The sequence below is a fragment of the Schistocerca americana genome, chromosome 2 (assembly GCF_021461395.2).
Source record: "Schistocerca americana isolate TAMUIC-IGC-003095 chromosome 2, iqSchAmer2.1, whole genome shotgun sequence".
Lineage (NCBI taxonomy): Eukaryota > Metazoa > Arthropoda > Insecta > Orthoptera > Acrididae > Schistocerca > Schistocerca americana.
This window is the reverse complement of record NC_060120.1, coordinates 737794728-737818954: the sequence shown is the minus strand read 5'-3', so window position 1 is coordinate 737818954 and position 24227 is coordinate 737794728. Positions and strand designations below refer to the sequence as shown.

Here is a 24227-nt window from a genome sequence, read left to right as displayed (position 1 = left end):
GCTCAGACATAGTGCACCTCCATATCACGTCAGTGCGCAATGGGGGGTAATTGGGCAATTGTATTTTATCGTTTTTTTTTTTTTTCTCCCTTGTTTGTTTCTTTTTATATATAAATAATTTTGTACCATAGATGACATTGGCACAGAAACAAAACAAGTAGAGATATGCTCTCCAGTTTTTTAATTTCTTTATATTCATCTGTTCATCTCTATATGTGATAGCAGGTGGATGTTCCACCGAGTTAATATTGATAAAAAATCTGTTCGTCTCTGTAAGTGATAGTGGGCGGACATATTACGAGTTCTGCCGAGTTAATATTGTTAAACAATCTGTTTGTCTCTATAAGTGGTAGCGGGCAGATGTATGAAGAGTTCCGCTGCATTAATATTATTCAAAAATGTTTATTCTAACTGAACATTAAAGAAGTATTATAAAAGTTATTTGTGAGACCAAGTTTACTTAAAAAATCATCTGTTCATCATTCCACAACGCACCGAGAATCCTGCGTCAAGAGGATCAAATCAAACAAGAGGAATTCGCGTGAGCAGAGGAGGACCGATTGTCATAACCAGCTCTATGCACAATGGCAATAACGAGAAGTACCTAAATTTAAATGGTGAATGTTGATCTTAAATGTATTGAATATTGAAGGTCTGTCTTTCAATTATTCTTTTAAAATTTATCTTTTAATTATTTAAGCAGCAATATTTAAGCAGCAATTTTTAATCAGTTTCCAATATACACTCCTGGAAATGGAAAAAAGAACACATTGACACCGGTGTGTCAGACCCACCATACTTGCTCCGGACACTGCGAGAGGGCTGTACAAGCAATGATCACACGCACGGCACAGCGGACACACCAGGAACCGCGGTGTTGGCCGTCGAATGGCGCTAGCTGCGCAGCATTTGTGCACCGCCGCCGTCAGTGTCAGCCAGTTTGCCGTGGCATACGGAGCTCCATCGCAGTCTTTAACACTGGTAGCATGCCGCGACAGCGTGGACGTGAACCGTATGTGCAGTTGACGGACTTTGAGCGAGGGTGTATAGTGGGCATGCGGGAGGCTGGGTGGACGTACCGCCGAATTGCTCAACACGTGGGGCGTGAGGTCTCCACAGTACATCGATGTTGTCGCCAGTGGTCGGCGGAAGGTGCACGTGCCCGTCGACCTGGGACCGGACCGCAGCGACTCACGGATGCACGCCAAGACCGTAGGATCCTACGCAGCGCCGTAGGGGACCGCACCGCCACTTCCCAGCAAATTAGGGACACTGTTGCTCCTGGGGTATCGGCGAGGAGCATTCGCAACCGTCTCCATGAAGCTGGGCTACAGTCCCGCACACCGTTAGGCCGTCTTCCGTTCACGCCCCAACATCGTGCAGCCCGCCTCCAGTGGTGTCGCGACAGGCGTGAATGGAGGGACGAATGGAGACGTGTCGTCTTCAGCGATGAGAGTCGCTTCTGCCTTGGTGCCAATGATGGTCGTATGCGTGCTTGGCGCCGTGCAGGTGAGCGCCACAATCAGGACTGCATACGACCGAGGCACACAGGGCCAAAACCCGGCATCATGGTGTGGGGAGCGATCTCCTACACTGGCCGTACACCACTGGTGATCGTCGAGGGGACACTGAATAGTGCACGGTACATCCAAACCGTCATCGAACCCATCGTTCTATCATTCCTAGACCGGCAAGGGAACTTGCTGTTCCAACAGGACAATGCACGTCCGCATGTATCCCGTGCCACCCAACGTGCTCTAGAAGGTGTAAGTTAACTACCCTGGCCAGCAAGATCTCCGGATCTGTCCCCCATTGAGCATGTTTGGGACTGGATGAAGCGTCGTCTCACGCGGTCTGCACGTCCAGCACGAACGCTGGTCCAACTGAGGCGCCAGGTGGAAATGGCATGGCAAGCCGTTCCACAGGACTACATCCAGCATCTCTACGATCGTCTCCATGGGAGAATAGCAGCCTGCATTGCTGCGAAAGGTGGATATACACTGTACTAGTGCCGACATTGTGCATGCTCTGTTGCCTGTGTCTATGTGCCTGTGGTTCTGTCAGTGTGATCATGTGATGTATCTGACACCAGGAATGTGTCAATAAAGTTTCCCCTTCCTGGGACAATGAATTCACGATGTTCTTATTTCAATTTCCAGGAGTGTATATTACATCTTATATACCCCCTCTCCCCAGTCCCTATTCATTCCCTATACTGTACCAGGGCAATGGCCTCCACTGTAGTGATGACTATACCTCTGCACCTAATACAAATAAAAATCTGATTCATTCAGGGATGAGTTACTAGCAGTCTGCTGCTTGATTCCAATTACCACCAATGCACTTAGTCATGTCAGGATGAAGGAAGAGGTGCTTCATCCTGATCTCTACACAGCAGTTTCCACTATCACTATTGGATACACCTCCCAGCGCCAACAGTATTGTTGAGTGTGTGTTAAAAAATGGGTACAATAACATCAAAGCTGGTCCACATTAATCAGTAAATTGAATCAAGCCCTCTTATTATCACTTACTACAATAAGTAATATGAGGGGGAGAGGGCATAAAATTATGAGCATTAAGTATTCTAATACTAGCTTGACCACAGCCATGACAGAACAGTAACTGCAATACAGCAGTAGTGAATATCATGTGATTTTACCAACAAATTACAAGACATATTAGTTACAGTATTACTATGTCGACATTCTGGACTGATCTGAATGTACAAATCACACTATCCTGTCTCTTGACATAGATTATTTTACAACTTCCCTATACTGTTTTCTACCATAAACATCTTTATGCTCCTGCAAAATAGATTGTATTCTACCATAAAAATCTATATGCCACTGCAAAAAAATGTCAAAAAGCTATCTTTTCTATCCACACTATTTCAGATTATTAGTTTTTAAAACTTGTATTAATCGCTAGCATTTGAAATACAATGTTTTAACCAGCCATCTGATCACACTATCTGTCCATTCTGAAAGACTGTGTTCCTTATAAAGTAAATTGTACTATGTATTTCCATCAGGATGCAGTTCATTGACCCCTTCCCTATTTCTCTCTCTCTCTCTCTCTCTCTCTCTCTCTCTCTCTCTCAGACACACACACACACACACACACACACACAGACAGACAGAGAGAGAGAGAGAGAGAGAGAGAGAGAGAGAGAGGGGGGGGGCATTCTGGGCAGTGGTTCTTTTTTTATATATTCTGCAGAGGTAACTGTGTGGGGCGGGTTGACTGAACAATTGTCATTTCAATGATTCAAGAGCATGGACGTGTGGGCACGACCATTTTTATGCACACATTGCACTGCCAGTGGAGCAGTTGCTGCAGAGAATTTTTGGAAATGCTAGAATTATCAGCTGTTATTCCCCTACAGCCTGGCCATACAGATCATCTGATCTCGATGTGTATGACTTCGGGCTGGGGGGTTCCTGAAAGATGTCGTGTTCAGTTCTCCGATTACAAACATAGCTCAACTGAAGGCACACATTATGCAACACATTCTTAACATGATCCTTGAAACACTCCTATCTGTTGTGGAACATGCTGTTTCGTGATCTCAACATGTGGCAGAAAATGGTGGACAGCGTATTGAACATATCTGTCCTGAAAATTAAAAATCGATTTGACTGTTGCTTTTTATGCAGTTTTTTGCTCGGGATAACCTTGCCATGGTGGGTGGGTTTACCTCACTAACAGTACCACAACTGCTGAATGCCCAAATTGTGTGGTCATCGCACAGTACGGTTGGTTTAATGTGCAACTCACACCAAAGCTGTCATATTGCAATTCATCTGTCATTTGTAGCCGAACCCATTTACATTATGACATTTACAGTGCCTTTCAATGAGAAAGAAGACAGGACACCGTCACTGGCCTTAACACATCAGAAATGTAACATATGTTGTCCGAAATTCCAGCTATTCAAACTTCGTGTACTCAATGGAATCCCTAGCATCAATTCCCATCAATTCAGGTGCAAGACCCTAATGACAATGATGAACACATTCTGGCAAGTTCAATTCTCCTCGAAGACTACATATATTAAAAACAAATTTTCCAGTAATTAATATATTATATATATATATATAGGAAGGAAACATTCCACGTGGGAAAAATTATATATAAAAACAAAGATGAGGTGACTTACCGAACAAAAGCGCTGGCAGGTCGATAGACACACAAACCAACACAAACATACACACAAAATTCAAGCTTTCGCAACAAACTGTTGCCTCATCAGGAAAGAGGGAAGGAGAGGGGAAGACGAAAGGAAGTGGGTTTTAAGGGAGAGGGTAAGGAGTCATTCCAATCCCGGGAGCGGAAAGACTTACCTTAGGGGGAAAAAAGGACAGGTATACACTCGCACACACGCACATATCCATCCACACATACAGACACAAGCAGACATATTTAAAGACAAAGAGTTTGGGCAGAGATGACATCTCTGCCCAAACTCTTTGTCTTTAAATACGTCTGCTTGTGTCTGTATGTGTGTGTATGTATGTGTTTGTTTGTGTTTCTATCGACCTGGCAGCGCTTTCGTACGGTAATTCACATCATCTTTGTTTTTAAATATATTTTTTCCGCGTGGAATGTTTCCACAGAAATGGGACTAATCTGAATAGATGACAAGATGCTACACTCGCATCCAATGTTGTCATTAATCCCACACTGATAGTCCGTGGCAGTCAAGACACTGTCGCACTGAGTGTGTGTGGATACTTGTCTTGCTGCAAACGCACCCATTTCCTGTCTCAAGCTATACGATTTTCTAGTAAAATACTGCACGCCCGAGTGAACTATGTATGTGTCCTCTCAAGTGCTAGTCATGTGGGACTGCTGAGATCCTGTGTGACATTGAGTATCTCCCTCCTGAAACCATTGATTCCATAATCACAACAGATATGGGATCTCAACCAAAGCATATGGCAGTATTATGGAATGGTAAACTGCAGTCTCTATATGCCACAATCCTGCTGTTATTAACTTCTGGCACATGCTGGCAGATGATCCTCCTCCTCATGTGAGGCAAACAGGATCTCCCCACAAACAAACAACACTCAAATGCTACTTCTGGATGAGAAAACCAATGTATAATGTTTTCTTATATACCCTACTTGTACCTCCTTTGCCTGATCATGTTGAAAAGCTAATCATTAGAATGTCCAAATGTCCATCATTTGAATATGCATGTCTGTAGCACACCACCTTTATGGTGTTGCAATTGTAATGACCACAAGTGCATTACTGGTAACTGAGGGTGGTTCAAAAATTAATGAAGTCAAATATTTAATTTAGTGACAAAGGTGGCATGTCACATAGGAGAAATTAACTGATTTTAACAACTAAGATACTGATGTCATACATATAAAAACAAATTCTTATCAGTCTACAATTCTTAAAATTAATACGCAACACAGGGAGCGAATTCACAGGAAACATACCTCTATCTTTGAACGACTACGGAGAGATGAATTTGATGCTGCACTGTGAAGTGACACTCTACTTCCACCAAATGCGCCATCTGCTGAAGCCTGGAATCAATGATCATATTTACCAATACCAAAACCATAAATTATGAAAGGCAGTAATGTAGGAAATTACAACAGTTAGGCTTTAGGCTTGATGATTCTTGCACAGAATAGCTAGCACATATATCTGCTAAGTACTGCAGGGTTTCATTTTAAATCTGTTTAGACAGATCATTGATGCAATACACTAACAAATTATTACAAATTTGAACAAATCAGTAAAAAGATCCATAAAAAATTTCAGCACGAAACACACAAAACTTTGCACTTGGTGAGACTTACTAAAGCCTCTCCAACTAATATGGCAGTGGTGTATAGCAAGTCCTGTGCTTTACAAAGAACTTGGCAGTATGAGACAACTTATCAGTATGTTGTTGCACCTCCTCTGGCATATATGCAAGCACTGATTCAAATGGGAAGGGTGTTGTTGTTGTTGTTGTTGTTGTTGTTGTTGTCTTCAGTCCTAAAACTGGTTTGATGCAGCTCTCCATGCTACTCTATCCTGTGCAAGCTTCTTCATCTCCCAGTACCTACTGCAACCTACATCCTTCTGAATCTGCTTAGTGTATTCACCTCTTGGTCTCCCTCTATGATTTTTACCCTCCATGCTAGCCTCCAATACTAAATTGGTGATCTCTCGATGCCTCAGAACATGTCCTACCAACCGATCCCTTCTCCTAGTCAAGTTGTGCCACAAACTCCTCTTCTCCCCAATTCTGTTCAATACCTCCTCATTAGTTATGTGATCTACCCACCTAATCTTCAGCATTCTTCTGTAGCACCACATTTCGAAAGCTTCTATTCTCTTCTTATCCAAACTATTTATCGTCTATGTTTCACTTCCATACATGGCTACACTCCATACAAATACTTTCAGAAACGACTTCCTGACACTTGAATCTATACTCGATGTTAACAAATTTCTCTTCTTCAGAAATGCTTTCCTTGCCACTGCCAGTCTGCATTTTATATCTTCTCTACTCCAACCATCATCAGTTATTTTGCTCCCCAAATAGCAAAACTCCTTTACTACTTCAAGTGTTTCATTTCCTAATCTAATTCCCTCAGCATCACCCGACTTAATTCGACTGCATTCCATTGTCCTTGTTTTGCTTTTGTTGATGTTCATCTTATATCCTTCTTTCAAGACACTGTCCATTCCGTTCAACTGCTCTTCCAAGTCCTTTGCTGTCTCTGACAGAATTACAGTGTCATCGGCGAAACTTAAAGTTTTTATTTCTTCACCACGGATTTTGATACCTACTTCGAATTTTTCTTTTGTTTCCTTTACTGCTTGCTCAATATACAGATTGAGTAACATCGGGAAGAGGCTACAACCCTGTCTCACTCCCTTCCCGACCATTGCTTCCCTTTCATGTCCCTCGACTCTTATAACTGCCATCTGGTTTCCGTACAAATTGTAAATAGCCTTACGCTCTCTGTATTTTACCCCTGCCACCTTTAGATTTTGAAAGAGAATATTCTAGTGAATATTGTCAAAAGCTTTCTCTAAGTCTACAAATGCTAGAAACGTAGGTTTGCCTTTCCTTAATCTTTCTTCTAAGATAAGTCGTAGGGTCAGTGTTCCAACATTTCTTCGGAATCCAAACTGATCTTCTCCGAGGTCAGCTTCTTCCTGTTTTTCCATTCGTCTGTAAAGAATTTGCATTAGTACTTTGCAGCTGTGACTTATTAAACTGACAGTTCGGTAATTTTCACATCTGGCAACAACTACTTTCTTTGGGATTGGAATTGTTATATTCTTCTTGAAGTCTGAGGGTATTTCGCCTGTCTCGTACATATTGCTCACCAGATGGTAGAGTTTTGTCAGGACTGGCTCTCCCAAGGCTGTCATTAGTTCTAATGGAACGTTGTCTACTCCCGGGGCCTTGTTTCTCCTTTCATCAATTAAATTCAATATATCTTCTGTTACCCAAGGATTTCTAGTAGCCCTCGTCCTTTTACCTAATTGATCCTCTGCTGCCTTCACTATTTCATCTCTCAAACCCACCCTTTCTTCCTCCACTGTATTTCCTTCCTCCGTTCTTGCCAATCGTTCCCTAATGCCCTCTCTGAAACTCTCTACAACCTCTGGTTCTTTCAGTTTATCCAAGTCCCATCTCCTTAAATTCCCACCTTTTTGCAGTTTCTTCAGTTTTAATCTACAGTTCATAGCCAATATATTGTGGTCAGAGTCCACATCTGCCCCTGGAAATGTCTTACAATATAAAACCTGGTTCCTAAATCTCTATCTTACCATTAAATAATCTATCTGAAACCTTCCAGTATCTCCAGGCTTCTTCCATGTATACAACCTTCTTTTGTGATTCTTGAACCAAGTGATAGCTATGATTAAGTTATGCTCTGTGCAAAATTCTACCAGGTGGCTTCCCCTTTCATTTCTTAGCCCCAATCCATATTCACCTACTACGTTTCCTTCTCTCCCTTTTCCTACTGTTGAGTTCCAGTCACCCATGACTATTAAATTTTCGTCTCGCTTCACTACCTGAATAATTTCTTTTATCTCATCATACATTTCATCACTTTTTTCGTCATCTGCAGAGCTAGTTGGCATATAAACTTGTACTACTGTAGCAGGCATGGGCTTCGTGTCTATCTTGGCCACAATAATGCGTTCACTATGCTGTTTGTAGTGGCTTACCTGCACTCCTATTTTTGTTATTCATTATTAAACCTACTCCTGCATTACCCCTATTTGATTTTGTATTTATAGCCCTGTATTCACCTGACCAAAAGTCTTGTTCCTCCTGCCACCGAACTTCACTAATTCCCACTATATCTAACTTTAACCTATCCATTTCCCTTTTTAAATTTTCTGACCTACCTGCCTGAATAAGGGATCTGACATTCCACGCTCCGATCCGTAGAACGCCAGTTTTCTTTCTCCTGATAACGACGTACTCTTGAGTAGTCCCCGCCCAGAGATCCAAATGGGGGACTATTTTACCTCCAGAATATTTTACCCAAGAGGAGGCCATCATCATTTAATCATACAGTAAAGCTGCATGCCCTCGGGAAAAATTACGGCCGTAGTTTCCCCTTGATTTCACACGTTCGCAGTACCAACACAGCAAGGCCGCTTTCGTTAGTGTTACAAGGCCAGATCAGTCAATCATCCAGGCTGTTGCTCCTGCAACTACTGAAAAGGCTGCTGCCCCTCTTCAGGAACCATACGTTTGTCTGGCCTCTCAACAGATACCCTCAGTTGTCGTTGCAGCTACGGTACGGCTATCTGTATCATTGAGGCACGCAAGCCTCCCCACCAACGGCAAGGTCCACGGGCGGGATTGAGTTGACATACGAGTTGGTCCTTCACATGCTCTGTGAGAAACAGATCTGGGAATCTCACAGGTCATAAGACTACCTTAACATCACACAGAAGGTTCATAGAGACATGTGCCATGTGTGAACCAGCATTGTCCTCTTGAAAATTGTCACCACAATATAGTTGCATGCGAGGTAACACACGAGGCTGCAGGATGTCTGTGACATACCATTGTGCCACCAGATTTCCCTCAATCACAACCAGCCATGACCTAAGTCATACATGACAGCTCCCCACACCATGACACCAGGAGTAACACTGCTGTGTCTCTCCAAAACACTGAAAGAATGGGACCTCTCCCCCAGTCATCCCATACTGGCCGACAATGATCATCTGAGGTAGTGTAGAACCGTGATTCATAGCTGAACACAATGCAGTGCCATTCATCAGCAGTCCATCCGTCCCAGCTACGCCACTCCAAACACAGTCATTTGTGGTGTTGTGTTAACGCAGCCTAGTCAGGCTTCTGCTAGACTCCTACCAACGATGTGGAATGACACAGGGCATCCTTAACTTGTCTAGCAGTCACATGTGTGAAGGCATTATGATTTTCATGGTTCATAATATTTCGGACCTCCCTTGTGGTGGTTCAGGCATGGTTGACCATAACCTTGACAATGAATCCGGCTACCCTCACTTCCACATGCAATATAACATTGAGCCATAAAATTGGATATTGCATGAGTCAATGTATCAGACAAACGGAGACATACGATGGGGTCCCTGATAATATTTTGTCATAGGAGAATGCAGCAACTCTGTCTCCTTCACAGTGATCACCCAACATCTGATACTGTTCATGCCCCTTATATAAACCTCCCTCCCCCCTCCCCCTTCCCCCCCCTCCCAACCCCCCCCCCCCCCACCCCACTCCGGACCTGGTAACAACACTAAACACAAAAAACACTCTAGTGCACTTTGGTGGCGTTTCTACCAGCCACAGACAACTGCAGCTCTTATCATCTACATACCAACTGATGGTGTGTGTGTGTGTGTGTGTGTGTGTGTGTGTGTGTGTGTGTGTGGAGAGGGGGGGGGCAGTGGCCCTTGTGTGCATGCATACAAAGTGCTTCACATTTTTGTCAGGCAGTGTAATTGTATCATGTCATTATATCAGCAACCACAGCCTAAAGACTAATGTTGTCTCAAGACTAAAAATGGCAGGTAAATGTCATCACTTACACAATGAGAAATAAAATTTAGTATTTTCACACAAGACTTATTCAGCTGGTTGTATGGCAACTGCTGTATACATGTTTGTGGCACTGTGGTGACTGCAAATGGGCTATCTGTTTTTAAGCAACATGTGAGATAAACACAAAGTGTAAATATTTGACGTGCCACTGGATACAGCAAGTAGTCTCATTCCTATGTAGTAAGGATAATTTTAGCAGCAACTGCTGAATCAGAGACGTTTTACAGCTGGGTGTGCTAATAAGCTTTCAGACAGCTCACATTTCAGCAGAGCAATGTAAGTGTTACAAAAGTTTTTTTGTCATAAGAGTGGCTGGTATCACTGTTTTTCTTTCCAGTGTGCTACGTTACATGTTGGAAGTATCTGAAATGTGACTGATCAGCAATTTTTTCTTCATAACCCTAATCACTGTTGATACGTTGTGAACTTGAGTATAAACAACATGGAAGGAAATTTGCCGTGAATATATCCTGATTATTTATCATTTCATACCATAATATTTGAACTACCAATTGAAGCACATGGCAGTCTTATACCATAACGAATTCTCAAGGTTAGAGATATGTCCAGTACTGTAATCTCAAACATTTACATATTTTCATTAACATACGTTGTAGTTGGAAATTCTTATCAGACTCATGGATAGTTCCATGTGCTACACATTTAAGTCATTATTCTATTTCATTAATTGTTTTTATGGATTTTAAATAAATTTATTGTTGAGATTTCTTGTAGGTTCTTAGTAATAAGTAGCAACTAAAGTAGCGTGATCACCAAAAGACACAAAGAAAAATTATGCAGTTTGTCTGATGGGTATTAGAAAGGTGGCGTGTGTTAAAGCTAATGAGCAGCTAGCACATTTACACAGAACAAAACCAGCAGAGATAATTAACCCTGTGATGCTTTCAAAAGATAATGAATGAGATAATGCAGCACCAATAACAACAATCAGCTACATTTCACATACAGAATCTGTTTGCAACATCAAAATAGATTTATACCTAAATTCCTAAAGCTAGATAAAAGAAAAAATACATAATGCATTGTTTTTGAAAATTAAGTACTTTAGGCATAGTAATATGAGAAACAGGTATAACACTGTATCATCTCAATAACACACACTACCATTCGTAATGAGAGCAACATATGCTTCTGATACAGAATGACTAAACGCACATCTGACATAAACTAACATTTTTTCACGTGTGCTATGTATTTTATGTCATTCTAAGAGTGAATTGCCCACAAAAATAGTACACTGAGATTACAATATGAAGAAATTACCAAATGTTGACCAATAGTGTTTAAAATGTTCCATGTGGAATACAACCACCTGTGGAGGACATGCATGTTTTCTACTGTTAACCTACACTGGAAGTAAAAAATGCAGGCATCTTCTGGGGCAATGCTGTTCCTTCTGCTCCTCTCCTTCTTTGGAATGCTCAAGAGGGAGATGGAAAGGGGAAGTGACTCCGTGCTGTGGTTCACCTATCAAGGGCATTCTATACACATTCAATGAAAAGTTTTCAGTCAGAGGAGCAAGCAAGCCCAATGAAATATTTTCTATCACCCCCCTCTCCATCAAAACACACACACACACACACACACACACACACACACACACAGGTGCGCCAGTCACCCATCAGAAAGGGGAATTCTCTGATATACATTGTGAAGGTGTTAGTATTATGCCATGCCCAACATGAATTTGTAGTAAGGTATGCATCCAGTGAGGCTAATGCATCCTTACATCATTTCCAGCACCGCCAAACTGTTCTCGCTTCCTTATGTTGTAAGATGGAACTTTAAACTGAAAATCAAGCCATAAATGAAGAGGAAGTCCTCCCAAAATCCTTTAATCCAATTTTTGTAGTCCTGACACCCTTGTAGCCTACACATTTTGCAGTCGACATCACACACAATATTGGTCATTTTGCAAAGAGCCTCCTGTAGAAACTATGTAGCCATCAAATAACTAACCTCGGCACTACAAAAAGTTATAACACAAGCGTCCATGCACACAAATAATGCTCACTTTGCAGGTATGACTACGAAATATTCCTCTCATCTAATCACAACTTTATAGTGCCCTGCTTCAAGTCCTATATGTACATTTTCAATCATCCTGCACTGGCTCCACTAGCCACCAAATTCTCAACATACGGGCACATTGCTATCCCAACTCATGATTAGCCCGCTACAAGTCTCCAGTTGTTCTCCATTTGGTCTGCACCATTTAACCTTATCCAACCTCTCATATGTTTCTGCATTAATTCCTTAGAGCTAGATCTTGTGCAAATTAGCAAATGCATTGATATGTGGCCCACCTTTCCACAGTTTAGTGCTATCGTCATTCCTGTCCAACATATTAACACATGACAAAAGCACTTGGGATGAGGAAATTAGCATATCGCCACCACCCCTTTCCCTTTCTCGTACAGCAAGTGGCAGAAGTTTTCACTGGCAAACACTTCTGAACACGTTTAACCAATAACCTACTACAATTTTACAAATTTATGGTATCCTTAAATCAATAGCACAAACATTTTTTCACTGCCATCAATTTCCTATACATCAATTTACTAATGAGTATATCTGAATAAGCCTACCCCCCCTGGTCACCTCTTGTGGGACCTGTCTTACTTGATCTTGTATGATATCAAGATATTTCATACATTTTGCATCTTTTTGCTGATACATTAGTTTATGCAAGCATCCACACTTTCAGCAACAGATAAATGACTATTGAAATCATACTATCACATCTGTAAATAATTTGCAGCTCCCCTTCATTGAAATAAAAAAAACTGTCTTTTTCCCCACTGTACAAAATAATGCCTATGTTAGCAATGGCAAAATAATATGCAACACTAATTCATGCACTTACCTGCACAGGTGAAGCAACACTTATGACGTGGGGATGAGCAGATACAGGAGAATCTTCATCTGCGGACAGTGTGACTTCTTCTTCAGAAGAAGCATAGCTTGGTGTCATTTCTCCAGTACCATGGAAAGATGCTGATCTTAAAACAGGGTTCTGTCGGCTAGAAGAATATAAACATAACTTTGATATCACAATGTTTTACAGTTCATGACTATAACTATCAATCAAATAAATTCTGATTATTACTGCCATCTACTACTTCATGAAACCATTTACCCTGTTATTACGAGACAAAAAATATTAACAACATATGTTTTAAATGCACTTTTCACCCCTTTAATTTTATTATTTGACAGGTCATTGTTCAGTATGTGTGGAGGGGTCACTGTAATAACTAATATCTCCAAAAAACTCCCATACTGAATGAGTCAGCTGGGTACACCTAGACTTTTACTCTATGGCTGCAGACCTGCAGCATGTCACTAATGGTGTACTTGAAATGTACTAGAGTTTTTCCCATCTGTCCATACTTATTAAAACATCTGTCCACAGTTAAAGTAATTACTTATTCATTGCCATTGCTTGGAAACTTTGTATAATTCATCATGAATTTTTACAAAATCACTCAACGTTGATACACTTACACTGTCTGATAGTCTATTCATTAGCTATCCTATTGTGCTTTAATTGAACACAGATTGATTTATTTGCAAATATTGCCAGGAAATGAAACATTATTCAGAGCCTAATAACAAATTTAGTATCAGAGTGCAGGAACTCTCATTACATGAAATCCACATGTCATCTTGGATTGCAGCCTTGGTCAAATTAATTTCCTGGCAGTAGTACAACAACACAAAAGGAAGGATGTACCTAAACTCACAGATATAACAAATACACACACTACAGAGTAAATAAAAAGTAATAAAATACCTAGGTGAAGTCTCAGTATCAGGGATACAGGATTGTGTCATGCTGGTGCTTAAAGGTAATGCTTTTTTAGCTGCTTCTTTCTTCTTTCCTTCTGCAGCAGCTTTCATTGGATCATAGCTTTTACGTCGTTTCCAGTTTTGAAACTCCACTTCCCTTGATGACAATGTTGAATTACTTCGCCCACCAGCACTCTTCTTTAATTCCTTTTTTGGTAAGCCCTGTCTCGAACTGGGCTGGAAATAAAATGTAACAATTTATCATCATCATCATCATTATTATTATTTAGTTTTGCTTTGTATCTTAATCCATAGGAGCACTCCATTAAATGTACAATAATTAAAAATGGTAATAATGAGTTTGTATAAAATGCTTATTTCCAATTATTAATACCAGAGGGGGGGGGGGGGGGGGGGGGGAGAGAGACCAGAAAAACACACCTGACAGAGCACTGGCATTCGAACATGTAGTATAGAGTTCTCCCACTAGATGGGGTTAGTACAGATGTTCACAAAATAACTGTACAGATGGCATCAGTGTATAGATCAATGGGTGAGTGTAGTGTTGTGTTTCTCTGACTATTGGCGTGTTCCGCTTGCAAAGTTTAAAAGAAAAAAAGAACGAAGAATGCGTGTGAAACTTTGTTTCCTGTTAACAAAAAATCAGCAACAGAGACTCACCATATGCTTCAAGAGGCTTTCCAGAAGAATGCTGTGAGCTGCACACAAGTTTCCTACTGGTTTGGGTGCTTTAAACATGGTGAGTTGAGTGTTGAAGACCAATCTCATTCTGAACGCCCTGCAACCTCACGAAACAAGGAAAATATTGACAAAATCTGTCAAAAAATCAAGGATCACTGTTTCACGACTGAAAAAATTTCAACAGAGACAGGAGTGAGTTGGAGCAGATTTTGCGTAAGGAGACGTGCTGCTGCTAAATTTTTTCCACAGCTCCTCACACAGGAGCAAAAACCATGCAAATGAGTGTGCGCCAGGACTTGAATGCAGGGACAGAAAGTGATCCATACTTTTTGAGCAAAGTCATTACAGGTGATGAGAGTTGGTGTTATGAGTATGACCCCGAAACCAAGCAAGCATCTAGCCAGTGGAGGACTCACAACTCTCCCAGACCAAAAAAGCAAGAAAAATGAGGTCAAAAGTGAAGACAACGATTAACTGACTGTTTTAATGTTCATGGAATTGTGCATCAGGAAATTGTACCCCCTGGAAAGTATATTAACTAGCAGTTTTATTTGGAAGTTTTAAGATGTCTGCGAGAGGATGTGCAGAGGACACACCTGAAACTTTAGGGATCAAATGACTTGTTTATTCATTATAGCAATGGTCTCACACACACGGCCTTACAAGTGACCCACTATCTGGCCTCTCTGAGATGGTCTGTCATTCACCACCCACTGTATTCACCAGATCTAGTCCCACGCGACTTTTTCCTATTCCCACTGAATGAAAAAAAAACATTAAAAGGGAAGCGTTATGATGATGAGGATGCAGTAAAAACAGCTTCGCAAAAGGTACTGGACAATATCAAAGTTGAAAAGCTCCGGGCATGCTTCAAACAGTGGGGAAAAAAAGAATTAATAAATGCATTACATCTGATGGAGAGTATTTAAAGGTGGCTGAAGGAATTTTGTAACAAGGTTCATGAATAAACTGTTTATAACAAAAAGCTTTTCTTTCTCTCTCTCTTTTTTTTTTTTTTTTTTTTTTTTTTTTTTTTTTTTTTTTTTTTGCACCCCTCATAACTGAAATATAACAGCTAAAAAGATGATCATGGTGTACTGTTAGGATCATATCAACATTTGTCTGCAGTGATTTGTGAAAAATGTGCAGCTCCAAAATCTAAGAACATTTCTATGCTTTCATTACATGAGCAAATTGCCTAATTTACATTTACTTTAGTTTATTGCAATAACAAAAAATATGTAAAAATAAAAAACAGGAAATAGTTAAAAACCACAAAGAAGCAGATAGGTTGGCCAAAACTTTTCTCTGTAGGCACAGCTCCCAGTAATTTCAATAGATCACAGCTTTTCTATCTTTCTAAGTAAAAAGTACCTAATCTGGGAAGGGAAGAAGATTGGGGGTTGGCAGGTCACTTAAAACCCAAGCCAAGAGGGTCACACCTATTAAGAGGAGAATTGCTACGAAAACAGGATGGCCTCATCTGATGTCAATCTCTTCATGGTCCAAACATCCTTCCCCTCCTCATTCGTCAGTACCACCACCTAGGTCAAGCTGTTCCAACACTGGCTCTTAGGGCACGGGAGCCTGCAGGAGTCCCCATCTCACCCACCTGGCAAGCACAGGTGACCCTATGGCACTATGTTACAGCCTTGTTCTGACGGGTCTGTGTGCACTAGGGTACCTGAGGGCAGGAAATTTAACTATAACAGCCGGACCTAGCACTTTTATTCCTCAATGGATTACTCTATCATGGCTATGACTTTCTCAAGTCAAACCTGGAATGATATCCTCCTCACATTAACTATCATTACTAGTCCATTGTCCCTACAGCCTCTGCAACATCAACAAATTTTACGCAGGTAGTGCCCCAAGGCTCATGAAAATTTAAACAAATTTCTAATTACGACAGATGAAGAGTTGCCGATAAAATGAAACTTTTTTTGCTACCAGATTCAATCAAAAGTCATCACGCAATTTGTATAGCAACAGAGAGAATACATGTGCCTATTTCACCATCTATCAATGTAACAATAAGTAATGCTCACACTCGTGAAACTGTCTTAAACTGTTATTGTGAACTATATGGAATCACTATTACTATGGTTTCAACAATAAAAATGACTTTTTATAAAGTCATCCTCAGTCACTGAAAGTAAAATATCTAGTACAAAGTAATGCAACTGACAGTTATCATACATATAAACAAAATAGTGAATACAACACATTTCTAAAGTTTTACCTGTTGTCAAGGGTGAAAGGAAGTTACATAATTCAGCAAGTATGGATGCTGAATTGATATAGGCCATCACATGGACATCTCGAAAGAATTGAAAATTTAGGCACATTTACAGAATAATCCAAACTCAATTGAAAAAAAAATTACTAAAAAATAGCAATTTTATTGCAAATTTCAAGAACATATTTAAAGCTCTGTAAGGGTTTTGCTAAAGATATCTTCAACAAGTTTCTGAATGAATTACAATCTCCCATTATGTACTTCATTGCTACTTAACGATATAAATCCTTAATAATCCATTCATGGTAGGAAACAGATATAAATATGTGTCAGTACTCTACTGCACAGTATGATATTTTAAACATAATTAGGCAAACTGGTCTACAAACTGACCTTGTAGTTAGTACAGTACATTTCAGTTTAGTCCCACAAATTTACAAACTCTAGGCACTATGTAGTAAACTGGTAGTTCATTGTCTTACTCTTCTATTGCATGCAACTAAATCTTTCAAATTAAGCAGATGGACAATATGAACTGTGCTGTTAGTTTCCCTCTGCCATCCGTGTCACAATGGTTTGCACTGTACAGATGTAGGTGTGGATGTAAATGTGATGTGGTAAATTCCATTTTTGATTCTCACTTGTCATGTAAAAGCATACTATGGATTTTACCATTTTCTTGTGTATTCAGAATGAGATGTTCACTCTGCAGCGGAGTGTGCACTGATATGAAACTTTTTTCTTTGTGTATTAATCATCTGCCACCATATTATAGGTTGATTATCATCACGACATTCCCTTAAGAAATGTGTAACTGAGCTGCTACATTATCACGTTGTTCTAAGCTGGTTTGTTGGTTGCTTGGTTGCAGGGAGGGAGGGATAAGGGACTAAACAGCAAAGTTTTCAATCCCTTAACCCAGCGGTTAGTTCATCTGGAGGTGGTGACATCCACCAGGAAAGTGTCTGATGATGAACATAGGTATGAACAGTTTGTTTAGTAAAATGTAAGGCTCTGTTAATCGTTATCGGTTCTGTCATTAAAAGATTAAATGTTCACAGCAAAAAATATTGTGCCTGACCAGTGGAGATGGAAAAGCATATTCTGTCCAACCATTTGTTTGAGAGCCATCAGTGTAAATGATGATAGCACCATGATATTCTTGGAGAACTGAAAGGAATAGACAGTGAAAGATCACTGGGGGGGGGGGGGGGGAGTAGGGGGGGAGGGGACGAACTTTAGGACTGTAATACATATCACTCAAAATTCATGGCCTGGATACTATCAAGTGGAGGGGAGGGGAGGGGGAGGGGGAGGGGAGGGGGAGGGGAGGGGAGGTGTGGGGGCGCGGTGCAGTGTGCAAAACACAAGGAGTACATTTTAAGGAGGTTTGGTCGATGTCCTGGCAGAGGGCTGTGAGTTGCATTTCCATTGGTAATCCCAGCCAATGGTGGGTGTCAGGAGGTTGATGCCTCTCATACACAAAAAGAGTGTGATAAGCTGGACAATGAAATTTCCAGATGGTGATGGTATAAGTGAGCAATATTTGGTGCCATTGGAGCTAAAGAGGGAAGATTCCTGCTACTGCAACAGCAATGAGACTGTCTATGGGACTAGTCCAGAAGGTGCCAGCGGCCTGTCAAATGCACGATAATGGACTGGGTCTAACGATTTCAAAACTGAAGATACCACCAAGCCATTAAGCCGGCAACTGTATTCCAGCCACGACAAGGCCAGGGCCTGGTAAACATAGAGAAAAGCAGCACAATGTACACCCGAAGAGATGTGGGTAAGAAAGTACAACAGTATTAAGCTTCAGCATGCAGCTAGTCTTTAGCTGACAAATACAGATTAGTCAAGTCAGCGTGTTATCAACAGGGAGGCCCGAAAAATTAGGATACTTCAACAATATCCAAGCACTGGGCACTCTAGCAAAGTTCTGCGTCAGGATGGACCAAGATACAATAACAGAAATGAATGGCCTATGTTTTTGCAGGAGTGAACTGGTAACCAGAGGAAAGAGTCCAAGCGGTGGCCCTTTGGTTGGCACCTTGAAGACGGCACTCAGCCTAAGCTACAGGGTAGGAGCTTTACCAGATGCAAAAATTGTTGACATGCAACGCAGAGGTTCACTGGACGGAAGAAGGTTGCTAGCCCATTGATGGCAATGGGAAAGAGTCTGACAATCAATATGGAGCCCTGTGGAACACCATTCTTTTGGCCCATGCAGAGCTTTGGGAACAAAAGGTATTGAGATTCGAGGACCCAGTACAATCTGTAGGCAACCATTCTTTCAAGCAATTAGCAGAGCACATTAGTGGAGCCAGTAAGTTGGTTAGCTGGTGGGTTTGCACTGAAATTTCCAACTAGGGGAAAAGGCTGGAAGGGCTGTTTTATTAAGGTGGTGATCTCAAGGGAAGTAACTGCCTGCCTGAAGGTAAATAGAAGGATGGGGATGATGATACTATCTTGCCACTGCAAATGGAAGACACCTTTGAGACAAATACAGTTGAGGACCCTGAGTAGTTGTAGCCTGTGATTAAGTCAGATGTTGGGATGTTGGGTCATATGATTATGAACGGAATCAGCTCCTTATCCTCAGACAAGCCAAAAGCCTGACATGGTTCCCAGCCAGTGAAATATTCATCATTATATAATCTGGCTTGGTGGGGGATGAAACACACGTGGAAGTCATCAAATTGTCATTTCTGCATTGCGAAATTACTGGGTAAGGAGAGGATGCTGATTCTGTTTCAAAGTGGGTCGCAAGGTGTTCAGTAAGAACAAATCCATCGGAAAAAGACCATCAAAAACAATGAGGCCCAGAACAGTTATTGATATTTGGCAGTCCAGATGACTATGGAGCTTGACCCAAACCTGAGAAGAAGAGGCATACATTCCTATGGAGAAGACATTATGCTCTCAGCATTCCTTTATACTGCACTTAGACAGTGTGCCTTAGCATGGAGTGAGGAGGGTAGCCTGTGAAGGATGCCGCTTGAGAGTTGCAGGTCCCTATGATGATCCTGAATAGCTCCTGCAATGTCTTTGGCCTACCATGAAACTGGCCACTGGGGAGCGTGCTTGTAGAAAGGAAATAGCATTTCCAACCACACAGGTAATTGTATTGGAGATATCTCCCACAACTCTGTCGATGCAATCTGGCAGAGAGGGGATGAAGATGAGAGCAGAGGTATATAACCAACAGTTGGCTCTTCAAAGAGCCTAATGGGTCTATCATGCAATGACAAGGTGGTGACAGGAGCACCAGGAAATGGTCACTGTTGCGAAGATCATCATGGGACAACCAATGGTGCGAAGCCATGAGATTAGGGGAAATGATCATATGGTTGATAACCGAAAATGTGCCATGAGCAGCACTGATGTGAGCATGAGTATCATAATTGAGGAGGCACAGATCGAGATCAGAAAGAAATTGGTCAATCAGAAGGTTCCTACCAGATGACGTGATACTTTCCCCACAACGGATGGTGTGGACTGAGCTCCACAAGTATAAGAAAAGATGGGGGAGTGCTGTGGATGAAGGTGGTCATCTCAAAGAAATTAAATGCTCTATCTTAAGTTAAATAAATGTTTGACAACATCTGTGCAAATCAAAGTACAGATCCCGCCAGTTGCCCTCCCAGGGTCAATATGATTCTGACAGAATGGTTGGTTGGTTGTTTGGGAAAGGAGACCAGACAGCGTGGTCATCGGTCTCATCGGATTAGGGAAGGATGGGGAAGGAAGTCGGCCGTGCCCTTTCAGAGGAACCATCCCGGCATTTGCCTGGAGTGATTTAGGGAAATCATCTGACAGAATGCACAAGAACTATGAAGTACTGGGGAATGATCTTCAGTGAAATGAGTTTCTTGGAGGACAACTGAAGAATAAAAAGAAATTACCCAGTAGCTGTAGTATTCATTACAGTTCCATTGGTCATTGTGTTGAGGGTGTCCTGGTTAGGCGTGAAGAAGCCAGGAGGATCAGTCTTGTCCCAGGACCACTGTCTGTCATTGGTGCATTAATAAACATTGCCTCAGAATCCAATACTGTGGGGAGATCCAGCACCTTTTCTTCTTCTTCTTCTTCTTCTTCTTCTTCTCCCCCTCCTCCTCCTCCTTCTCCCCCTCCTCCTCTATCAGAACTTAAGGTGTCAGAGATCCTTACGAGGGCTTATCCACCATATGAGTGGGGATTGATGAAGAGTGAGCAGGGCTGGGGACTCTCAGGACACTGCTATTCCAGTTATTGGCTGGTGTCAGGTCTCTGTTATGTAGGTCTCCAGGGAGAGATGTCTCAAGAGTGAGGCCTGTTACCGGTAGATGTTGGATGAAACAGAGTTCTCTGGCCAGGTGTGGAAAGTAGTTCCTGATGATAGTATTACAGGAACCACAAGAAAGGTCGTATGAATGATTGTCATGTCAACATGATTCAGGTGTTGCTAATCTCATAGGAATATGAGGACTTGGCTTATTTCAATGTGATTAGCAAGTGGACTACAGACGGTAGTTATTGCAGTCAACAGTTCGTTGCTCTGAGTTAACATAAGCTGCTTCCAACTACTCTTTGTAACAAACTTGAATAGAAGAGAGAATACGAACATTTATTTCCTTCACAGTAATGGCAGAACTAGTTAATAGTCAATAACAACAGAATGATTAATTGTTATGTCACAGAATTCAGAATGTCGTCAATGCCACAGTAAGAAATAAGCATGAGGCAATGCTCCAAGTGGCAGGTGTGCAAACTCCTTGACATTCAGTGGCGATCAGCTGATCACACTTGCCAAGCGCGTAAATTCACCTAGTCGTCACACCAGTCCCCCGTGGAGAAGCAGAGCTTCATCAGAGTCCACCAGGCGTGACATCATCTCAGAACCTTGAAGAAAAATCTACATGATGCCCACATCATTTTGGCATAGTGCCTGTGCCACTGGAGAAGCGGGATGCAGCTGATCGTTTTTAGACGACAGTGGAGTCAAGTGACATGGCTGGGAAGCAGTGAGTGAATCTTCTAACACAAATGCAGGCTTTATGCACTCAGTGGAAATGCTGTGCCATTGGCCGGAGATCAAAATGCCCAACATCATCTCATGACAAGCAAGGATGCGGTGGTGGCCGGTACAAGGTGTAAATGCTGGTCTGATGCCATTTCTAGGAGCATGATGTGAATACTGTTAGACAACTCCTTGTGCACAAATGTTGATTGTGAGCCGTGACATGATGCTGGCCAGGGCTGGCTTTGCAAGATGTCCTCCCTCAGCTTTGCTATGAAATCTGGCAGATGTGAATCTTCCCCCATCAAGTCACTTATATCATCAAAATTCCCCTGGCAGCCGCAATGTCTCATCATATACTGTTTCTGCCGGTGCCGCATCAAGATCTGGCTTATGCACTGTGCGTAGGCCAAGTAGAACAAATGGTAAGGCTGCAGTCCGCTTGGAGTCATAACACAGGAGCACACTTAAGAGACCTGTGTCATTGCTCCACCATTGCTGGGTGGGTGGTAGGCTGTGGTAGCACAGTGGGTTGCACCACAAAACTTGCTGAGATGTGCAAATAGCTCCGACTCAAACTGGTGCCCTCGTTCAGTAGTAAATTGTAGTAGGCAACAGTAATGCACAACCCACTGAGACATGAATACCCCTGCCAGTGTCTCTGCGGAGGACTTATCCACGGCAACTGCTTCTGACCAATGCGTAAATCTGTCTACAACTGTTAGCAAATAGCATTGCCCATAGGACGACGACGGGGTCCCACGACATCAATGGGAATATGGACAAATCTCTCAGTTGTCCCAATAGGCACACGGATGTGGTGTGAAGCTTTACTATGTTGGCAGCCTAGGCATGTGCAAGTCCACTGGCAGCAATCTTCCTGTAGTCTGGGCCATACGTAATACGTGGAGACAAGTTTAGTGGTTGCCGTGACTCATGGGTGGCAGAGCTCTTGAAGGCCACGAAAAATGTGCTTGCAGAGCTCTGCTGCCATGTATGGATGAGTCCTCACAGTTGCGGTATCACAGCATAACTGCATGTCTGTTCCTGACATGTTTACGAGTTTGAGTCGAAGGTCCACCTCAGTATCCTTGAGTAGGTCACAGAGCTCCTGATCAGATTGTTGGATACAGGACAGGCGTAGAAGGTCAACAGTTTCCATGACTGCACCAACTAGTGAGATGCAGACATCTACAATATTATTCAGCCCTGAGACATGCTAGATACCTGTCAAAAATTGTGCTAAAAATTCAAGTCTCGGTGATCACTTGTGACTGCTTTGCCAGAAGGTGTATGTGAGGGTTTTGTGGTTCGAGTATATTATAAATACCCTCGTTTCCAGTTGTGCATGGAAATATCTATTGCCGCATAAATGGCCCACAATTCTCTGTTATACGCACTCCATCACTATTGCACAAACAGTAGCTTATGTGAGAAAAAAGGCAAGAGGTTGCCACATCTTGTTTACATATTGTTGGAACGTAGCCCCGATAGCTGTATGGCTAAGCATCCACTACAAGTGCCAGGCGCATATCTGCCACCAGGTGAGCGAGAAATCCAGAGTCGGCAATGCTCTTTTTGGCAGCTTCAAACATGTCAATCATCACAGGTGTCCAATGCACAAGTGTTTTGCCTTTTACTTTGAACCAGCCAATGTGTCTGCGAGTGGCTCTGCAGTTCAGGAGGCAGTGGTAAAAATTGAGCATACTGAGAAACCTGCATAGTTACTTTCCTGTTACCAGATGCAGAATATTTAATATGGCCTCGACCTTTTCTTATAAGGGGTGTAACCCCTCTGAGGAAATCTGATGGCTCAAGGAAGTTCTTTCGAAACATTCAGGACGATAACGTGTGTTACCACCCATTCAAAGACTCAGTTGAGATGATGTTTGTGTTCCTCAGGTGTCTCTGATAAGACAAGGATGTCATCTAGGTACACAAAACAATTCGGTAAACCTAGTAGCACCAAGTCTATAAATGGCTGCCACATCTGCGCCGCATTCCTCGGGCCAAAGCTCATAAAAAAAGTTTCAAATAGGCCAAAAGATGTTATAATGCCAGTTTTAGGAATGTCTTGTTTGGCAACAGGAATCTCGGTGTATGCCTTGGCACAATCAACCACACTGAGCACGTTTTCCACTTAAAGCATGGTTGTAGTCTTTCAAATGCGACACAGGGTAATGGTCAGGGATGGTCCTTGCTTTTAAGGCACAGTAATCACTGCATGGTTTCTTTTTGAGTACAACATGTAGGGATGATGACCACGCACTGCTGGACAGACGAATGATGCCTTTGGCCAGCATGGTATCAAATTCCGTTTTTGCAATGGTGTATTTGTCTGGGGCCAGTCATCTAGGCCTACATGACACCAAGGGGTTGGTGTT

At 42.0% G+C, this 24227-nt stretch overlaps 1 protein-coding gene across 1 annotated transcript in view; it reads right to left on the bottom strand.

The window, feature by feature from the left end:
• The window catches only part of LOC124593259, a 108965-nt gene that overhangs the window by 33918 nt on the left and 50820 nt on the right, over positions 1-24227 (bottom strand). Inside the window, exons 9-11 of the mRNA XM_047131911.1 lie at positions 13908-14140; positions 12978-13134; positions 5463-5552 (exon numbers count right to left, since the gene is read on the bottom strand). Of these exons, the coding sequence (XP_046987867.1) occupies positions 5463-5552; positions 12978-13134; positions 13908-14140 (480 nt within the window). The remainder of the gene's footprint in view (positions 1-5462; positions 5553-12977; positions 13135-13907; positions 14141-24227) is intronic.